The sequence below is a fragment of the Capsicum annuum genome, chromosome 5, assembly GCF_002878395.1.
Source record: "Capsicum annuum cultivar UCD-10X-F1 chromosome 5, UCD10Xv1.1, whole genome shotgun sequence".
In the NCBI taxonomy this organism is placed as follows: domain Eukaryota; kingdom Viridiplantae; phylum Streptophyta; class Magnoliopsida; order Solanales; family Solanaceae; genus Capsicum; species Capsicum annuum.
In genome coordinates, this window is record NC_061115.1 from 1,286,106 (window position 1) to 1,308,387 (window position 22,282).

A 22,282-nucleotide genomic window follows, 5' to 3' on the forward strand; every position below is an offset into this window, starting at 1 on the left:
TTGATTGGTCGATCAGAAATAATTATAGTCACTAACTAAATATATTAAAAATATTTATATCATATGTCTATTATGCATTAACTTAGTCGAAGGTGTCTATCGGAAATATAACAAGTAGTCCAGAAGAATATATTGAGGTTAAAGTAAAAATTATAAGCTTAGAGTTGGACGTGATTTAATAAGACACTGAAAAAATAAAAATAATCTGATAATTTACTAGTTTTCTAGAAAAACAAGTTAATTTGCAACAATCATATAAAAAATCTATTTCTGAATGAGACCTTCAGCAATTATTGACATTGATACAATATCAGCTAGTTTCTTACTTCCATCTAAAATTTGAGGCGTTGTCATATCACCAAGTGCATTCTGACAGTCGCTCACGAATCTAGGACATTTCGAAAGTGAGTTTTCCAACCCACTATAATCCTTGTTGGCTAATGATTGAATAGAATCCTGAAGCTCGCTTATCAATAATCCATAGCCAGTATCACAAATGGCGTACAAGTCTTGGGTCAGTCTGTCTTTTGCTTCTGCTTTAGCTTTTATTATGAAGTCATGATTGTAGTTAGCATATTGTAATGATAGGCTGATAGCAGTTCTCGTTACTTCCTCAGGGTTGTATGGATGAGTAGGTAAAAGTTGTCTGAAAATGGTTAAACAAAATGTGAGATCCTGTACTTGTTCACATATATCTGTTATCAATGCCTCATCTGCTTCGAGGTCACAGAAAGAGGTTTGAAAGTTGAAAATGTTCGTAACAAATACTAAAAGATAGAAATATGAAGTAAAAATATAGGTCATTTTAATTTTTTCAATAATTGTTCCTCTGATTTCTCAAGTGAATGTAAGTGAATATATATAGTGACATCGAAGCAAAATAACTTTTTTATCTTATTACAGTCACACCCTTGATAAGATCAAATTAAAATTGTCTTTAAATTTTTCTTCCTTATATCGTCAAAATAAATATAATTTTTTCATCTTATTACAATTAAATGTTGATAAGATTACATTAAAATTATCTTTAAATTTTTCTTCCTTATACAGTGACATTGAAGCAAAATAAGAATAAACATAATTTTTTCATCTTATTACAATCAAACCTTTGATAAGATCACACCGAAATTATCTTTAATTTTTTTTTCCTTATAAGTGATATCGAAGCAAAATAGAAATAAAAATATTTTTTTCATCTTATAACAGTCAAACCTTTGATAAGATCAAATTGAAATTATCTTTAAATTTTTCTTCCTCGTATAGCGACATTGAAGCAAAATAGGAATAAGCATATTTTTTTCACCTTATTACAGTCAAACCTTCAATAATATCAAATTGAAATTATCTTTAAATTTTCTTCTTATATGGTCATTCAAGTATTGAAGATGACATTGAAATCATCTTTTAATTTTCTTCTATATAAAGGCATTTAGCTGTAATTTTATGTTATTAAAATATTATTGATATCTCAAAAAGAATAACTAATTTGGCTACAAGAGTTAATTATATTTTTATTAGTTTTAATGACATTAATAATATGTCATTGATTTTAGTCAAATATTTAACATTTTAATGAATTGGATATATGTAGACAAGTACAAGATCTCTCATTATACTTAAAAATGATAAATTAATTCTAGAAAAATATGCCAAAGCTGAAGTAAAAATGATAAACTTAGACATGATTTAATAAGTCGCTCGAGAAACATAAATAATTTATTCGAATATCATTTCCCTCTTGATAAGCTAATAACTTTCAAGAAAGACATATTTATTTGTAACAATCATATAAACTGTCTAATGTTGAATGAGGCCTTCAACAATTTTTGTCATTAATACAAGATCGAATTTTTTTCTACTCCTATCTAACATTTCAGGTGATGTCTATAATCTATACCATATATTTATATAAAATTAAGTTGTTTCCTATTTTAACTTGCCATCATATTTATAAATTAATTTTGGTAATATTTCTTCCTAACTAACTAAGTGAAAAAGGGGTGCAATCTAAGTGTTAGATCATGTTTATGTCAAGAAATTAATATATAGTAAATATTAATATTTTTAGCAATAAAAATTACCAATTTCAAAAAAAAAAAAATCTTAGCAACAATAATACATTATGTCTAGATTCTCTTTATCACCCCATTTTCCTTATGTGTAATGAAATAAATGTTGTAAGAGCATAACAATAAACCAACATTTTTAGCTTTTCCCCAAAACATAATTTTATGTTAAGCATACTTCATTTTTTATTTAGCTCTTATGCTAAAAAGTAGTAATTTTTTTTTAATTTATTTAACAAATCAAGAGAGATTTTATTATTTTTTTAGAATGTTATCTTGTCACCTAATAACTATTTAAAATAATTATAATCAAATACAGATTCCCAAAACACAATTAGTAAAAATAATTTAGTGTAAAACGAACCCTATTAAGTACTCTCTTGTTTCAATTTGCTTTTGTCTTAACTTGATAAGAAATTTAACAAAATAAAGAGAATTTTAAATTGGGTGATCTTAAATTAAAGATATTTATATGTATCGAAATATCCTTTAATCATCAACATGGGTTGTGGTGTATTGGTGGGACTGCTCCACCCTTAACCATGGATCTCGAGTTCGATCTCTGGGTATGAAGAAAATCCCGTTGGGAACCAAAAAAAAAATCTTTAATCTTATAGTCTGGATTAGTTGGGGTACCGGACACTGAATGAAAAATAAATAAAAAAATCCTTTAATCTTATAGTCTTTAACATGTCATGTAGAATGTTGAAATCAAAGAGTTGTCAATAAGAAGCAAACATTCTTTTTTTAAATGAATTAGAAAGAAAAGTAAGACAAACAAATTAAAATATATTTGGATTAGCTTTCCAAAACTTACAAGTTACAAATTCTAACTTATTGCTTTTGACTTATTTTTATCATTTTTTCTTAAACCTAAGTGCTTATAAGCACCTCTTCGTTTTACCCAAATACTATAAAAGTGCTTTAAATTATTTTGACTTAAAAATACAAAAATAAGTCAATACACGCGTATTCTTAGTAAAATGAAAGGAGAGAGTATAATCAAACATAAAAAATTTAACTTTTAAATTGACAAGAATTTAGTCCGGTCTTTTGAAAAAAAAAAAAAAAAGAGACGTCGACAACAACAACATATTCAATAAAATTTGGGGAGGGTAGAGCGAACACATATCTTATTAATTACTACCTTATAGAGATGAAGAAACTGTTTCTGAAAGACCGTCGACTCAACTGAAGCAAAGTAGTATTAAGAGAGGGGTGGGGGTGGGGGGATGGTGATGGGACATGACACTAACAACAAAGCAGTGCGGAGCATATAATGCAAGGAACCGTAACATCTTTAACAATGTACGATCGTCTAAACATAGTAAAACAACAGATGATACCATATATCAAAATTCAAGGTTTCCTAAATAGGCTAATACTACGACCGAAATAGTCTAAAAAAAAAAGAGACAATTACCAATATATATCATTCGATCATCTAATTTACCATAATAAAACTAGATGGCGGTTTAAAATTTTATGAGTAAAGCATCTAGTATCTCCGAACTATAACCAAATTTGTTGTGACACACTCTAACTTCACAGAGGTCCTATTACCCCGAACAAAATTTTAGCATATTTTTGTCAATTTTCTTAGCTGACGTGACACCTTTTAAGCTGATCTGACACCTTTGACGTGAGTCCCATTTTTATGTAATAACGGTACCACACCAGCACAAAAGGGTGACAAAAATACGCTTAAATTGAGTTCAAGGATAATAGAATCCCTGTGAAGTTGGAGTGTGTCGTAACAACTCTGACCATAATTCGAGAGTACTAGATGCTTATCTCAAATTTTATAAATTATTTTAAATATTAGCCCAAAACGATAGTGTTCCAAACTCTAAAGGCTATATTTGCAATTTATCATAGTAACATTTAAAAACATGGACAAAATTTAAATAGTCGAGCCAAAATCGGATCCTAAAACGGGTCGGGTCATACGACCCTATAAATAACCCAATTTCCCCAGATTTTGCCATAAACACCCGACGGAAGCTTCGATGATTCGGGTTGACCCGTTTATGGAACAATGATTTTTGCTACATTTTTCAGTATTTAAGGTAAATTCTAGTTTATTAGAACTTACCTAAAATATTTTTTTTCCTTATTTAGTTGCTTGAGTTTACTACCTGAACTATTTCCAGTTTTTTTTTTTTTTTTTTTTAAAATTTTATAGCTGATTGTTGAGTTTATTAGTAGTCATATTTTGATTTTGGCCAATGAGGTAAATGCTACATTTTTTGGTGTGAATATATGTATAGTTATGTTGAATTAGAGGAATCTTTGTGTTTTGTATGGTAGGAATTTGTTGTGTTTGTGGTATTAGTGTAGGTAATTACATTTATATGATTTGGTTGACAGAGTTACCTGATATCTGTTGTTGTTGTTGTTGGGAGGTCGCAAGTATTGCGTGGAATTAGTCTGAGGTGCGCGAAAGCTGGCCCCGAATGCCATGGTTATTTGAAAAAAAATTAGCTTTAGACAGTGGCGGACCCAGGATTTAAGGATAGTGGGTGCTAAAAAAATTTAAAAATTGAAAAAAGTAAAAGATCACCTCGATGAGGTTTGAACCCGGGGCCTCCTTCCAATGAAGGGCCTTAAAATAAACCTAAATGCCAATGCACCGAGCCAACCTTTTGTTATAGTAGGTGCTTTTATATGTGTTATACCTATTTTCCTATATTTTCTATGTAATTATACCTATTCCGCGTCTAGTTTAGTGGGTGCCGGAGCACCAAAATCCTACATATGTCCGCCCCTGCCTTTAGATGCTTTGGTGGAAAAAGTTTTACGTGGTATGTGGTGTTGCTTGTGGGAAGTGACAGGTATTGCATGGAATTAGTCTAGGTGTACGCAAGCTAGTCCGGACACGGTGGTTACCAAAAAGAAGTTAACGTTGGATGATTTAGAGGATAAAGTTTTACCTGGTATGTGGTGTTGCCGGTGGGAGGTGGCAGGTATTGCATTCGAGGTGTGCAAAAGCTGGCCCTGGACACCACGATTACCAAAAAAATATTATCTTTAGATGGTTTGGTGGATAAAATTTTAGCTAGTATGTGGTGTTGCTGGTGGGAGGTAATAAGTGTGCGAAAGGTGGCCCGGACATTTATCAAAAGAAATAAATTACCTTTAGATACTTGGTGGATTGAGCCGGGGGTTCATCGGAAACAATCTCTCTATCTCACCTCTTAGGTAGTGGTATGCACTGCGTACACTTACCCTCCCCAGACCCCACTTGATGGGAATATTCTGGGTATGTTGTTGTTGTTGTATACTTGGTGGATAGAATTACCTGGTATCTGCTGCTGGTGGGAGGTGGCACCGTGGAATTAGTCGAGGTGCACGAAAGCTAGTCCAGACACCACGATTATCAAAAAGAAAAAATTACCTTTAGATGGTTTGGTGGATAGAGTTACCTGACATCTGCTGATGGTGAGAGGTGACAGTTATCAAGTGGAATTATTCGAGGTGTGCAAAAGCTGGTTTAGACACCACGGTTATAAAAAAAAAATTACCTTTAGATGATTTGGTGGATAGAGTTACCTGGTATATGTTGCTGGTGGGAGGTGGCAGGTATCCAGTGGAATTAGTCGAAGTGTGCGAAAGCTGGCCCGGACACCACGGTTATTATAAAAAGAAATTACCTTTAGATGATGTAGTTAATAATCCAAAACATACAACTACTCGCCCAATGAGAAAAGATAGGAGGACAAGATTGGATTTTGGAACCGTGATTTTTGTCCACTATAATCTATTGGAGTATCAGTTAGGAGAGGAGCTGATTGTTTTAGTAGTCACAGTTTGATTTCGTCTAATGAGGTACATGCTAAAATTTGCTTTAAATCTATGTATGTCTGAATTAAAGAAATCTGTGTGTTTTGCATGGTAGGAATTGTTGTGTTTGTAGTATCAGCGTAGGAAAATTACTTCTAGATAACTTAGTTAATGAACCAAAACACACAACTACATGCTCAATGAGAAAATGGAGGAGGAACAAGACTGGATTTTGGACCCTATCCAAGCTCTGAATCGGGTATTTTATCTGACCCATTGATGAAACAGTGAGTATCAGTTAGCAGAGGAGCTGATTGTTGAGTATTTTAGTAGTCACAGTTTCATTTCGACCAATGTGGTAAATGCTGGACTTTTGCTTTGAATATATATGTAATGCTAAATTAGAGGAATATTTGTGTTTCATAGGGTAGGAATTGTGGTGTTAATGGTGTCAGCGTAGGAAAATTACTTTTAGATGATTTGGTTTACAAACAAAAACACACAAATATGTGCTCAAAGAGAAAAGAAAGGAGGAACAAGATGAAAAAAGGAATATGGATGGATAGAGACATAAAGTTATCTAGTACATTTACTTGTGGGAGCAACAAGTACTTATCGAGTGTGAGGTGCGCACTAGCTAGTTAGACATCACTCTTAAAAAAGAACATAAAGGGTATTTGTCCGATGCTATGTTACTCGGACTCTTCAAAAGTGTCGACGGGTGTGTGTAGGATCCTCCAAAATAGTGCATTTTTGGAGGATCTTTTGGAGGATCTGACATGGCTGAGGCAGCATTTTGGGGTATGAGCACGTCACGAGTGTTCCAACCCTTCCACAAACACAAACCTTGATATTTAAAGGAGAAGGAAAACAAAAAAGTGTGTGTGTGTGTGTTCTTTTATCATAGGGTCTCGAACTGTGCATCACTCATGACCAGCTAATTCTCAATTATTTAACAAAAAAGATGATGAAAAACAATAGTGGAAATGAAGTGGAGCAAACTAAATAGAATATATATATATATATATATATATATATATATATTTCAGTTTTTTTTTTCTGTTTTGTTTACTTATGTGTTTGTTCTTTTAGTTTTTAGCAAACGTAGAAGACTTCCTTAGGATTGAGTTGTGTGACCATTGGTTAAAAGTTTCAAAGATTAATGTTGAGAATTCACTTCTGACATATCTAATGCAGTGGTAAATGTTTCATTTTTCTCACTGCAGTTTCCAAAAGCAAATGCAAAATTTTGACATTACTTTACCACAAGAACAGCAGCCAGCAGAGATGGTAGACAGACGAGAAGAGCAGCCACCAGAGATGGTAGACAGACGGGAAGTGAATCCAGCAGAGATGGCAGACAGACAGGAAGAGCAGCCACCAGAGATGGTGGACAGCCGGCCGACAGAGATGGTAGACAGACAGGAAGTAAATCCAGCAGAGATGGCAGACAGAAGGGAAGAGCAGCCGGCAGGGATGGAAGACAGAAGAGGACAAGAGGAACCAAGACCTGTGGATACCCCGGAGATAAACGCTCACTTCTTCAAGATTATCCTATCTCCCCATGCCTCTAAATTAGTAAGTTCTGCAAGTGGGTTTATGATGAGGCATTTTCATCTTATATCATTCTTTTCTGTTTGTACTTGTATGGCTTATGTTCGTTCATTTTGTATCTTTCTTTTCTGTTTCTATTTGTCTGGCTTCTGTGCTATTCATTTGTGCTGTAGTAGTACTTTTTCTTCTTTAAGTTTGTGAAGATTTATAAGTTTTGAAATTCCCTTTTTGGTTTGTTAAAAATCGTTTCTTGTCATAAATGGGAGCATTTTGCCTAAAACAATGTTGACACTGGAGAAGGTGGTGGAGATTGTGCGCATAGTCCTACTCAACAAGAAGTCTAACAACAACAACATACCCAGTGTAATCAAACAATTGGGGTCTGGTGCGTGGAGAATGCTGCTAATGTATGTAATTAGGTGATTTCATTTAGTTTCTAATAGTTCATCTTCAGAAACTTAAATTGGACCAGCACATTGATTAAGAAGGTAATACGGAGTATGTTTGCTTTTCTGGTCATGTTTTTTCCTGTAATGAAATAACACCAAACCTGGGGAGTGAAAAGTATAATTTCAATTGTGGCATAAGAGGGAGATGTAGTGGGGATCTGTCTTTGATTATGAGTTTGTTGTGACAATCAGAGTGGTAAGGTCAATCCCGGGTCTTGTTTCATTTAGGCTAAATAATAAGCCTACTTTTGATATTAGAGCAACTCCTCTCAAGAATATAGTTTGACATTTAGCGTATTAAAAAAGTTCATCTTCATGCCAGACCTCATGCAGATACTGATAATATATATGGTTTTGAGGATTTTGCAAGAGCAATGATATCAAACTTCCCAAACTCCAAACTCATGGTTGATGCTGCAATGGTTAAATGCCTTTCATGTAGGTTCTTTATATGTGCATGAGTGGATTCTCTATGTTCCTAAGATTTTAGCATAATAACTTCGTCTTCATAGGATTTATGTACTTTAATGTGTGAAATTAATTGGGGCTAGTTACAGGAGGATTTTTCAGGATCAAAAGGTATTTGGCAAACCTTCTTTACCTTAATAGATACTATATTTCAGCCCATACCAAGTTCCCTGCTTTTGAGCGCTAACCAGAATGAATACTTTGAATGGAAGAAATTAGGTATTAGGAAGGTTTCTTCCCTTGTTTGCATCCTGATTATATAAAAGCTCTTATCAGCTTTACCATTAAATTGATCTGGTAAAAAATGGAGGATTATTATGAACAAGCCTTTTTGTAATTCATTTTTATCTCTTTTGGTTGACCAAAGTAGTTTTGGCTTTCATGTTTTATCTGGTCTGATTGACCAAAATCTTTTCCTTATGGAAAAAAAGGAGAATGAGGAAGTCTATATAAATCTTTATGTTTTTTTTTTTTATAAAGTCGATTCAAGTATTTATATTTCTCATGCATACAACATAATTGCCCAATAGGAATATATATTCTCATCCATATAGAATTCATTGAAGGCGAGCCTTGGACCAACAGTAAAGTTGTGTCTTCATGTCATCTATAGGTCGCGAGATCAAGCAACCATTGATGCCTTGCATCAAGGTAAGCTACCTACATCACACCCCCTGCAGTCCTTTCGCAGACCCTATGTGAATGTAACTGGTTTGTGCACTTGGCTGCTTTTTTATGCATATAGAACTCATTCTAGTTGAATCAACACTGGGCAATGCAGCGCTGCTGCAAATGGTTATTCGCTGAGGAAACTCAAGTGTTTGTTCAAGCTAGCTTTGCGAGTTTGGATAGTACTAATAAACACTCATCACCCACCGACATGTGATTAGAAGCCACCACCTACAATGGAAAAGATATACCATCTTTAGGAATATAATGAAAGGTTCAGTCTTGCAAATTTGACTGAGAGATGCTAGACCCTAACTTACTAGTCGCCTTTTGTATTTGTTGTTACTCTGTATTAGGGGTTTTCCTACTTAGAATCTTCCTACTGGTTTTTCTTTCTCCTTTTCCCGTAACAATATGCGATTGGAAGCCCTCGGGGTTCTGCTCCAGTGGTATGAGCGCAATGTGTGATGTGTGTTAGGTGCACGTCATGAGTTCTAACCCTTCCACGAACAAAAGTATGGTATCTAAGTGGAGAAGGGTAGAAGGGCTGACTCATTATCTACCGAGTGTCACTGGCTTTCCGGATATCTCGATTATTAGAAAAAGGAAAAAAGCTGTGTGCGATTGGAAACTTTCTACACCAAATTGTCTGAAGCTTTGCTTTTCTTTCCGTTTGTTCTTCTCTTCCTATATTTTGTTCATATCTTTCCAATTTTGGTACTTCACAGCACATCCCTAGTGAATTTATAGCGGAGTATGGCGCCAGTCTAGGGGATGCCGTGTCGCTTGAGATCCCGAATGGCGTGGTATGGAAAGTAAAACTACAAAAAAACTCTGATGGCATGGTATGGCTAAAGGAGGGCTGGAACAAATTCAAGGAGTACTATACAATTGCTTGTGGTTACTTTTTGCTCTTCAGATACAAAGGAAATTCCCAGTTCTCGGTGTTTATATTCGATTTAACTTCTACCGAGATTGAATATCCTCCTGGACCAAATGATGAAGATACGACACCAGATAATCGATCTGTTGCTTTCGATCCTCCTGGACCAAATGAAGATACGACACCAGATAATCGATCTGTTGCTGTGGATCCTCCTGGACCAAATGAAGCTACGACACCAGATAATCGTTTTGTTGCTTTCGATCCTCCTGGACCAAATGAAGATACGATACCAGATAATCGATCTGTTGCTGTGGATCTTCCTGGACCAAATGAAGCTACGACACCAGATGATCCATCTGTTGCTTTCGAGCCACCAGAGGAAAACCGGATAAACTTACCCCTATCTAGCGAGCCACCAGATGAAAACGTGATAAACTCATCCCTACCCATTGAACCACGAGTGGAAAACGTGATAAACTTACCCCCACCCCGTGAGCCACCAGAGGACAACGCGATAAACTTACCTCCACCCGGTATTTATACCATGGAGGAGTTATCAAGGGCATTCATGCTATCACAGCCAAAGGTATAGGCATGTTCAAGGCTAATTTTTCTATTAGTTTCAAAACTGGAAAATGCAACACTTTGTTTTTTATTTTTTAGGATTTAAGTTATGTACAGTGTAATATTTTGTTATACTATCAATGAATGCTAATCTAAAGTAGCAAGTCAGTTTACCATTTTACTAGATTACTCATTATTACTTATCAAACAGATTTACTTGCAATTATCTTACATCTTCCTTTGAGTTGAGGTTGCTGGCTTCGAAATCAAGAGGGCATCATGCAAAAGCTTAAAGTTGCAAATCATGGAGATGATAATTTAAATGACAACAAAAAAACTAAACTAAAAACATAATATTACAGATATGATTTGATCAAGAGACCTACATATTGAAAATTCAATATTGAAAAATATTAAACCTATTGAGAGAAATCTCTCCCTAAATAAGACTCTTTGATGACTATATTGTGGATGCTAAAACCCTTCCTCTGATAAAAGAAGAAATCTAATAGGAAAGAGATGTTTTCCAACGGCGAAACCTTTTTCCATCAAGAAAAATAATTCTATGACAGAAAATCAGGTAAAATATGAAGTTCAGGGTAAATTCTAACTGAGGGTATATATCGAAATCAATCGAGGGTCTATCTTGAAACCAACTTCTCTACCTTCTTAAGGTAGGGGTAAGGTCACGGTGGCAGGGGTGACTGAGTAAGATTAGTAAAACATTTGTTTTAGGCCCTCAAAATTTTGAGGCTTCAAATTTTTTATAGGAAATTTTATGATTTCAACTTTGCTTGACAAAATAATGAAGATTGTAAAATATATTTAAAAAAAGTATCTACAAAAAAAAAAAAAAAAAAAAAAAAAAAAAAAACTAAAAAAAGTTTACAAAAAAAAAAAAAAAAAAATAAAGAAAGAAAAAACTATCTAATGTTTACTAAAAATATTTTAGAATTTTGAATTAAACAATTCAAGATTCATATTAATAAATAAAGTTTTAACAACAACATCCATGTGAATATATTGCAAACAAGTGACTAACATCTTATTAATCAAAATTAATTCATAATTTTATTAATAATATCATCAATATGTGAATTTTAAAGTATTTTGTCTTCTAAAAAATACTATATTTAAAACAACTAATATGCAATAACAACCAAAAAAAAAAAAAAATCTAAATTTTATTATTATTTTTTTTTATGTATTTATATATATTTAAGACCTCTTATTAAAATTACTTTCTTGAGACCTCATTTGTGGGATGTGGGATAATACCTTACTGAATTTGTTATTGTTGTTGTACTTGCAATGATAATACTTACTGAATTTGTTATTGTTGTTATACTTGCAAATAATCGATCTGATTGTGTAAATATCTTTTACTTCTGAGTTCTGTCAATGCATACAACTTAAAAACTCAACTTGTGAATGACTTATTTATTGTTATAATCATTTATTTATTGTTACAATCATCAAGATTCAAGGTTTAGGTAAGTTTGAAAATATCTGTATTTTTTTTTCCATTCATTATTCGGTATTTGCTTTCTATTTCTATATTCAAAGTTTGAGTTCGAAATATTTGTGGAAAAGTGCGTATCACTCATCAGAATTCACCATCGGTTAGATGTAAGTTTGCTGTTAGACTATAATAAGAGTGAATAATTATCATGTTTCATTACTTCTCACATATCATAATAAGCCTTTGTAAAAATATTCTTGCAAAGATATTTAAAAAGTAAAAAAATATGACTCAGAGCTTACGTGATCTGCGTACACTCTATTTTTTCCTGAATCCTGTTTTTAGACTATACTTGGTTGTTGTTGTTGTTATCAAATTATTCCTAGTGAGAAATAATACAATGAACCACTAAAAGACTTAAAAATCTCATCTATTACAAAATGACAAAAGTATCAACTTCAAAAACATAGTTGAATTATTGCCATCTACTTAATAAGGTGTGTTTTAATATAAAGATGGTGGTAGTTTAGATACGAAAATAAAATAATTGGTGATGATATAAGTAGAAAAAGAAAACAAGTAATAGCTGAAATATAAATGTTAGAAAAAAAAGTGTTAATTAAAATGTATTTACATGTATTTACGACCATTCAACAATAACAACAACAACTTTAGTGTATTCCCACAAAGTGGGATTTGGGAAGGATAAGTATATACAATCTGTATTATCATCTTAGATAAAGTAGAGAAACTGTTTTCGATAGACATTTGGCTTAGAACAAATAACAGTATAGGAGTAACATATAAGTAAAAAACAATATTGAGATAACACACCACTAGGTAATAAAAAAAACAAGACATTCACAAAATAATAATATTAACTGTCTATTCGAAATCATAAATATCACCAAATTATCACGAACAAGAAAATACAAAACACATACAACGCACTCCTCTCTACTAGAACGAACACACTCCTACCCATTAACCCTCTTCCCTAATCGGATCCTTCACACCTTCCTATCAAGGTTCATATCTTTCGTAAGTTGTAACTGCTCTATGTCATGTCTAATCAACTCCCTCAAATATTTCTTCAGTCTACCTCTACCCTGCCTGAAATCATCTATAGTCAGTCTCTCATACCTTCTCACACCTTCATACTGGGACATTCGCTCACCCTCCTCATCACACGTCCGAACTATCTCAATCTCACTTTCTGTATCTTGTCTTCCACCAAAACCGCTCTCATCTTTTCTCGAATAATCTCATTTCTAACCCTATCTCTCCTAATAGGTCCACATCTCATCTTGTATTTATGATCATTATTGTAAGAAAAACTTAATAGGTGATTGGAGATATTACCAGCTGGAAGTAAGAAAAATAATAAAAGGACAAAATAAACTAATCACTACATCTTTTTCAAAACATGTTCGTTCCAATACTATTGTAAACACCTGTATCTAATTTTATTTTATTTTAACAAAAAAAAAAAAAAAAGGACAGTGGAGACATGTCATATTCCAACTCCTCATTTTCCACTCACATTTACATCACTAATTTTGATTGGAAAAAGAAAAAAAAAATTGGAAAGAATATCAAAAAAGTAAAAGTAACCTTCTTTGAATTTTCATAATATTTAAAATCAATTGAATCCGACTAATTCAAATTCGCATCGCCCAGAACCTATAAGTAGAGGGAGATGTACTCTCGATAATCATTTTTTTTAATCGATTTTGCAAAACTCGAACTCGAGAGACTAAGACAGACCTCATGAGTTTCTCGTTCAACACAACGTTTGTTGATGCTACGTAACACATTAGAGTCAACTAATTTAGATTCGGCCAAGTAAAATCTGTTACAGAAAAAAATGCTCATTATCAAGAGTTTCTCAATTCACAAGGTTCGAACCCAGGAGATCAAGACACTTAATTTAAGAATAAAAAGATCTTATTAGTCATACTATAATCGTTTGTGGATAATACATTAATTTAGATTAATTTGAATTCACACTACATATTCTCTATCAGCTTCTCAATTCTCAAAGGTCGAACACGGGAGACAATCATCCCCCCTAAGAGTCGAGCAAATTAATTCGAATTCACACTGTGTTCTCTATCAGCTTCTCTATTCTCAAAGGTCGATCACGGGATACAATCATTCCCCCTTAAGAGTCAAGCATATTAATCTGAATTCACACTACGTATTCTCTATCAGCTTCTCTATTCTCAAAGGTCGAACACGGAGACAATTATTCCCCCTTAAGAGTCAAGCATATTAATCTGAATTCACACTACGTATTCTCTATCAGCTTCTCTATTCTCAAAGGTCGAACACGGGAGTCAATCATTCCTCCTTAAGAATTGAGCAGATTAATCTGAATTCACACTATGTATCTCTACTAGCTTCCCTATTCTCAAAGGTCGAACACGGGAGGCAATCATCCCCCTAAGAGTCGAGGAGATTAATCTGAATTTACACTACGTATTCTCTATCAGTTTTTTTATTCTTAAAGGTCGAACACGAGAGACAATCATTTCCCCCTAAGAGACGCGCAGATTAATCTAAATTCACATTATGATTGTGTATTCTCTATCAGCTTCTCTATTCTCCAAGGTAGAACACGGGAGACAATCATTGCCCCTTAAGAGTCGAGATTCACGCTACACATTCTCTATCAGCTTCTCTATTCTTAAAGGTAGGACACAGGAGGTAATCATTTCCCCCTAAGAGTCACGCAGATTAATTCAAATTCACACTACATATCAGCTTCCTATTCTCAAAGGTCGAACACAAGAGGCAATCATTCCCCCTTAAGAGTCGAGCAAATTAATCAGAATTCACACAACACATTCTCCGTCAGCTTCTCTATTCTCAAATGTCAAACACGAAAGGCAATCATTCCCCCCCCCCCCCCCCCCCCCAAGAGTCAAAGAGATTTCATCCATCCTACCAAACTCAAACTCATCGATGATCTTAATGAATATAATGTCTTAATCATTAGACTAATCAAATAATTTATACTACTATAATTTATTGCTTGATAATGTTTTGATAATTATCACGTGTGACGTGGGCATCTTGTTAACCTTTTCATATTCTATTCATGTTTTTGTCGTACACGTGTCAATCATCTAACGGTATTGCTAGGTCATCAATGCATGATAGGAAATTGACATAAAGTATTGAATTTACTTTCAACCAATGAGATCTATCCACGTGGTGATTATCCACTGTTAATTGTACACGTGTGCAGATTTTATATGGTGACCACTATTTACCTAATAATTATGGGTCCCACATTAAAAATAGAATATTATTTGGCCGACACTAAAAAAGTTATTTTTTGCAATTAAGTGCCTATGGTTTAGATTATCTTGTAGATTTGGTCCTTCTTCTTGTCATACATAACATTGATTGCTTTTTTCTTCCTAGAATATATAGATAGACATTTTAATTTGATCTCAACTGACAACTAAACAGTCAAAATATACATCTAATTTCTTAACTTGATTTAAATCGTCTTTATAAATAGAGACAGAGCCAGAAACTTTGCTGAGGGAATTCAAAATTTGAGGAAAAACTCACTGAAGGAGGTTCAACTCTACAATATATACATAGAAATTATTTTAATCATATATTAAACTATAATTTTTCGTCAAAGGATGAACCTCCTGTTACTACGCTGGATCCGCCTCTGCTAGCAAACGCTCCAACTTTGAGAATGAATATTCAATAAAGTGTTGTTTAGGATAAAGTATTTCGTTGTTGGCTGAGGTCAAGCTAATGTATCTATCTACGTAGAGTAGCTAGAAAGAAAGGGAATCTTGAAGCAGTTATAAAATTATCTTCATATGATCTATAGACCGTGAACATAGACTGCATATGACACCTCTGAAGGTGTGATCCTTCCCAAAACTCTATTAACGTGGGATATTTTGTGCAAACAGAACTAGAATATTCGAGCCAAAAAGAAAAAAAGTACACAAAAATTCATCATAACCGGTACGAAGAGTAAAACATATAGTACGCCCCGGTAATATGATTAAATTTGTTACGACACACTCTAACTTCACGGGGGTCCTATTACCCTCTGAACTAAATTTTAACGCATTTTTGTCATCATTTTTAGCTGATGTGACACCTTTTCAACGTTTTTAACCGACACGACACCTTTGGCGTGGACTTCATTTAAAGGTGCCACATCAGTACAAAAAGGTGATAAAAATGTACTAAAATTGAGTTCAGGATGTAAAGTTAAAGTGTGTCGTAACAAATACTGCATTTTCTTTTCATAAAGGTATATTTGTTAATTTATTTAACTTTATTTTTAAAATATAGGAACCATAGTACTAATTTCTTGAACTTTCCTCGTATATTTCCCCAATTTCCACTCTAACATGCATGGGTGGTTCATATCACTTTGACCATATATTTCTTTGATTAATAACTATAGTACAAAAAAAATCATGTTGCTCTTTTTTCTCTTTTCTTTTCACCAATTTTCTTCATCTTCTTCATCCACTACTATGATCATCCTACCAAATATACACTAAAGAAAACTATATAGTAAAATCCATATACAAAGATATTAACATGTCAAATGATCAAAGAGCTCTAGTCTTATCGAGCATCATCAACAACAATAATAATAGAGAACACGATCGCGTAGATCATCAACATGAGTATCAGAGTCAGGATCAGGATCAGGATCAGGATGGTCGAGATAATGATGATCATATTAGAGACATCCATGCTCTAACACCACCACGACCACCACCACTACCAAATATTAATCGCGTAACGCGATCATCATCATTGTCATCCTCAGAGTTAGCTCCAAGTGTTGAGAATTTCACAACAATGAGTAGAGAATTCAATGCTTTAGTACTTGCTGGATCATCATCTTCTACAAACAACAACAACAACAACAACATTGGTACAAGTAGTAGTCATGAAGTTGAAGGTACAATCAATAATAATTTGGGACGTATTTTCGAAGAGGAGACTATAGTTGAAGAAAATAATCCTTTAGCTATCGTAGCTGATAATACGATTAATGATGATAATAATAATAATAATAATAATAGTAGTAATGTTTATTCGAACCCTAGTCAACAAGGCGAAGTGATTGTACATAGAGTGAAGAAAGAGGAAGTTGAATCAAAGATTAATGCATGGCAAACTGCAAAAATTGCTAAGATTAATAATAGGTTTAAACGTGAAGATGCTGTGATTAATGGATGGGAAAATGAAGAAGTTCAAAAGGCTACTTCTTGGATGAAGAAAGTTGAGGTATGTATCCCCATTCTAGTACTCATATAATATATATTATCTGTCTTTTAACATTTTTCGTACACGTAAAACGAGGTGAATTCAAGATCTGAAGTTCTGTTTATAGTTTGGGATTTTTCTTTCTTGAAGTTATTTTTATTTCGTGTTTTATTACGATTTTGTTTACTGTCTTTTTTGTCCTGAGCCGAGGGTCTATCGGAAACAACCAATGGTATGGACTGCGTATGCTGTACCCTCCCAGACCTCACTATGTGAGAATACACTGAGTATATTGTTGTTGTACGTGCTAGCTATAACTGAATTTTTTAAGACAAACACAGTGTTTAGACACTGCTTGTTTTTGTTGTTGTCGTCGTCTTTTTTATCTATTTTGAGCCGAGGGTCTATCGGCAATAGTCTCGCCTTCTTTTTACGGAAAAGGTAAGGTCAGCCTACACACGACCATCCTCAGACCCCACTTATGATTTACATCGGATACGTTGTTATTGTTTTACAATGTTTAGACAAAATCTACTGTGTTCTACCGAACTCATACTATGGTTGAGATCTTATAATTCAATTTTATCATATTATCTGTCTTTTAAAGTTTTTGCACGTTTAGTAAGAAATATTTGAGAGCTTTATTGGGAGATGGAGTTCTTGTGTTACGTGTTCAACCAAACTCAATATCGTTTATATAATGGGCTTAATACTAAAATCTTTGAAAATTGAATCCATTAAATTTAAATCTTAAATTCGCGTCTCGATAGTATTAAAGGGTACTATTTGTTTAAATTACCCTGCATCTCCCCCTTAAAGGTCATATAACTTTATTAACGTATACTCCCTCCGTCCCATTTTATTCATTCCAAATTTTTTAATTTGGTGTTCCATTTTACTTGTTCTTTTTTACTTATCAAGATAAGATAAATTTTTTTTTTTCATATTTTACCCTTTGCATTAATTACTTTTTTTTTTTTAAATTAAAATGTAAACATCATTTAATAGGGGTACTACGATAAACCAGCCATATTATTTATTATTTTTCTTAATAGCTGTGTCATTCTAATTTAGGACGAGTAAAATGGGACGGAGGGAGTAGTTGTTAATATTATTTGATTGATCTTGATGAAATTATGATGTTTTTTGAGTTTTTTCTTTTAATACAAATTTGTTTTGTGACCATATGACTTTTAACCTACCAGTAGGGGACAAACATAGTGGGATAAGTTCACTTCAAAAAGTGAAAATTTACTTACTCTAGTGAGTTAGTTATGCAACTAATAAATGATTTATTTGCTTAAGTAATCACCCAAAAGTGAGAAAAAAGTTGTGAATGAAATCCTTCAATGTGTCATCAAGCCACAACTCCATAATGGTCTTTGCTTTTAACATCACTAAACCATCAACCAACTCCCCCTCCCCCACTCCCTCCCCATCCCCATGCCCACCCCCACCCCCACCCCCACCCCAACCCCCAAAGTCCCACTTACCAAAAAAAGGGAAAAAAAGATCTAATATATACCAAAACTTTGGTGAAATTGCCTGTAATATATCTGAACTTTGCTTGGGGGGGGAGGGGGGGGTCCTATAACGCTTCTGAATTATTTGTTAGTGTATTTTAGTGACATTTATAAGCTAATAAAAAATAAAATATGATAGTAAATTTTTAAAAAAGAGTCTATTGCAAATAAATGTAAGTAAAATACGCTAATAAATAGTATAGAAGGGTCATAACACCCCCACAAAGTTCGGGAGAGGAGGGTTCTATACAATAAATTTTGTCAAAATTAAGATACATTTGAGACCATTTTCCAAAAAAATAAAAAGTAAAGAGGAGAAAATTAAAAGTTTTTTTCTTTGGTTGCCTTGCCCCTATTCTAAGGTTAGTGTTTGGGGCCAGAATGTTTGTTTGTATTGTTTTTAATAATAGAGGTGTAGGGCCAATTTGTATGTATTTCGATTATTTTATTGAATCTGTTTTTAGTATGGGCCAAAAATCTTTTTGTCTTTATTAAACTTCATGTTTAATTATATACGACACGTCATATAAAATGAAATATATGAATACTGCTTTTACTTTTCAATATTCTTAGTCATAAATATATCATGACATGTTATAAGATCGTGAGTTTTAAGGGTGTTTTTACATATTATGCATATGAATTCTTTATTTTTTTTATAGATTTCGTGTACAGTTAAATACCGTCATAAAAAATGAAACAAATGAATACCATTTTTATTTTGTAGTATATTTTTATATCCATACAAATATTGTGACATATTATAAGACCATGAATTTTAAGGGTGTTTTTAATTAGTATGCTTTCGAATCTTTATTCTTTCTCATTAATTTCGTATACAGTCAAATACCTTCATAAAATGAAACGGATCATGAATACTATTGTTACTTTGCAAAGGGCGGCCTGATTCGACATTGGGTTGTTTACTCTGATCCGGTCGAGGTGATTTTCATTTACCAGCACGTAGGTGTTCTAAATTCCTATGACCGAATCTTTCTGGCCCCTCTGGCACATACCTTTTGCCAATTTAGCTCTTAATACAGGATCATTCAAGTCAATTTCTTTTGTTATTGGGATAGGCGAATTCTTATAGATCCATTCCCCTGGACATGATAATTTTTAATCATCCAGCTCGAGCAAGAATAAAAAGAACCAAATGAATTCATATATCCATATAAAAATATATATAACATGTTTTTATTTTTTTCAGAGAAAGTTGGAGGAGAAAAGAGTAAAAGCACTAGAAAAGATGCAAAATGATATAGCAAATGCAAGAAGAAAGGCAGAAGAAAGAAGAGCATCAGCAGAAGCAAAAAGAGGAACAAAAGTAGCTAGAGTTCTTGAATTAGCCAATTTGATGAGGGCAGTTGGTAGAGCTCCAGCCAAACGTTCCTTCTTTTAAATTATACAAAAAAAAAAAAAAAATTGATAAATGATACTTTTGGGCTTGTTATATGTTAGTTTATACCTAAATAGACATATTCAGAAGTTAAACGTTGTGAGTTCTGAATTGAGAGAGTTTGTTTTGAAATGTATATATTGCTCTCCTATCGGTTCATTTTGGTCATGTAGACAAATCGCGTTCCTTATGGAAGGAAGAGGATGTTGAAGGACTAGGTTCTATTGAACTCGCAAACTCTATGGTCGGATCCTCCACTAATGTCTCAGGAACATCATGCATGTTACATGAAGTTAAACGTTGTGAGTTCTGAATTGAGAGAGTGTGTCCTATCGGTTCATTTTGGTCATGTAGACAAATCGTGTTCCTTATGGGAAGGAAGAGGATGTTGAAGCACTAGGTTCTGCTGAACTCGCAAACTCTATGGTCGGATCCTCCACTAATGTTTTAGGAACATCATGCATGTTGCATGACGTTAAACGTTGTGAGTTCTAAATTGAGAGTGTGTGTATTGAAATGTATATATTGCTCTCCTGTCGGTTCATTTTGGTCACGTAGACAAATCGCGTTCCTTATGGGTAGGAAGAGGATGTTGAAGCACTAGGTTCTGTCGAACTCACAAACCCTATAGTTGGATTCGTCTTTGGTTTCTTGTAACCAGAGTCGGAGCTAGCATTAGAAGTACGAGTCCATCATAATTCAATATCTTTAGTCCAAACTCCATACATTTGTCGAGAAATTTGTACATATTATAAATTTCAAAAATCATAAATTTCAAATCCTGAATTCGTCTTCGCTTGAAACATCATAACATTTTGTTGGTGCAAAGTTAAAGTGAAATGTATAGTTATTTTGGATGTTACAAATAAATGTATAACTAAGTTATATGAGCTTAGGGACATCTAAATCTACTATTACTATAAAGTATAAACAACAATAATTACATCTTAATCCCAAGCAAGTTCGATTCAGCTATATAAATCCTTATTGGTCGTGTTTCTCCTTTTTACTGTAAGAATCCATCATGAATTGACTGGTTTTATATTGATTATCAATCTACTTCAAGCCTAATACTTAATTATAAATTCCATAACTCCAATTGGTTAATAATCCCACTGATACTTTACTTAATTTGTTAATACATAGTGAGTCATAACTAATCACAACCAATAGAAAAGTGAGAGTGTTAAGTAATACAATAAGATTTGTGTAAATATTAAATCAATCCCACTAATGTTTTACTTAATATGTTAATTAATACATAATTAGAGAACTCATACCAAATTAAACAAGAAAACAAAGTGTAAGCTAGTTGGAAAGTTTAATTAAATCCCACTAATGATTTACTTAATTTGTTAATAATAATTAAAAAAAAAAAAAAAAGAATGATGCAACATAGAATGCCCCATAAATACTCCACTACAAGAATACAAACAATATAGTAAAAAAACATATAAATATGTGCAACTTTCATTAGATCATGGCTAAATATAATAATATCAATTTTTAATTACTTAAAGGCAATGTGTTTTTTTAATACTAATAAACAATTACAACATTGCAAAAAGTTTATGAAAAGCCTAATCTTTTCATTCTTTTTCCAGTATAAAGGGAGTTTGGGGTTTAATACCTAGTAAAAAATCAATAAAATCAAATTTAGTCCTTGGTGTATTAATTTTTTATTTTGTGGAAGGGAGTATGAATAGGCTCGACCAATCAGATGTTCCTTTTTTCGTTATAAGTAGGAAAGAGAGGTTAGTGATCTCGGGAAATACACTACTTTTACAAAATATAAAGGAAAGGTTACATGATAACACAACGTAATTTATCATAACTACTTAAAATTTCAATCCTTTTAAATAATTATATAAATCTTTGATTTTATTAAAAAGCTCGGATACATCACTGAAGAATGTGATGTATCTGTGTAAAATTAAGTGATATATCCAGAAGAATGTGATGTATCCATATAAAATTATGTGATGTATCCGGAAGAATGCGATGTATCCATGTAGAATATGATGTATCTGTGTAAAATTAAGTGATGTATTCTGAAGAAGAATGTGACGTATCCGTATAAAATTAAAATAATGTATTCAAAATAATTTGATGTATTCATGTGGACTAAATCAGAGATTTTTAATAATTTTTTAAAAATTTGGGATAGAAAGTAATTAACTCCAAAAAG

General features: G+C 33.1%; 3 protein-coding genes across 3 annotated transcripts; 2 read left to right on the forward strand and 1 right to left on the reverse strand.

Moving 5' to 3' along the window:
* Positions 1 to 264: 264 nt before the first annotated feature.
* LOC107871506 lies at positions 265 to 804 on the reverse strand. Its single transcript, XM_016718459.2, has one exon. The coding sequence runs from the start codon at positions 802 to 804 to the stop codon at positions 265 to 267; it is 540 nt and encodes a 179-aa protein (XP_016573945.2).
* Positions 805 to 4,164: 3,360 nt separating this feature from the next.
* On the forward strand, positions 4,165 to 10,620 carry LOC107870055 (B3 domain-containing transcription factor VRN1). The gene is made up of 3 exons (XM_016716447.2): positions 4,165 to 4,299; positions 7,076 to 7,427; positions 9,718 to 10,620. Exons 1-3 carry the CDS (start codon positions 4,295 to 4,297, stop codon positions 10,465 to 10,467), a joined length of 1,107 nt encoding a protein of 368 aa, XP_016571933.2. The 5' UTR covers positions 4,165 to 4,294; the 3' UTR covers positions 10,468 to 10,620.
* A 5,629-nt stretch (positions 10,621 to 16,249) lies between these two features.
* LOC107870056 (remorin 4.2) lies at positions 16,250 to 20,230 on the forward strand. The gene is made up of 2 exons (XM_016716450.2): positions 16,250 to 17,193; positions 19,906 to 20,230. The coding sequence occupies exons 1-2, from the start codon at positions 16,495 to 16,497 to the stop codon at positions 20,095 to 20,097; spliced, it is 891 nt and encodes a 296-aa protein (XP_016571936.2). The 5' UTR covers positions 16,250 to 16,494; the 3' UTR covers positions 20,098 to 20,230.
* The last annotated feature ends 2,052 nt before the right edge of the window (positions 20,231 to 22,282 follow it).

What these genes read in the sequence shown, in the direction of transcription:
- LOC107871506 (XM_016718459.2), bottom strand. Translation starts at nt 804, where the DNA reads ATGACCTATATTTTTACTTCATATTTCTATCTTTTAGTATTTGTTACG.
- LOC107870055 (XM_016716447.2), top strand. An exon ending in CTCCCCATGCCTCTAAATTA is followed by an intron (nt 7,428 to 9,717) that starts GTAAGTTCTGCA and finishes GGTACTTCACAG; the next exon opens with CACATCCCTAGTGAATTTAT.
- LOC107870056 (XM_016716450.2), top strand. Translation starts at nt 16,495, where the DNA reads ATGTCAAATGATCAAAGAGCTCTAGTCTTATCGAGCATCATCAACAAC. An exon ending in CTTGGATGAAGAAAGTTGAG is followed by an intron (nt 17,194 to 19,905) that starts GTATGTATCCCC and finishes TATTTTTTTCAG; the next exon opens with AGAAAGTTGGAGGAGAAAAG.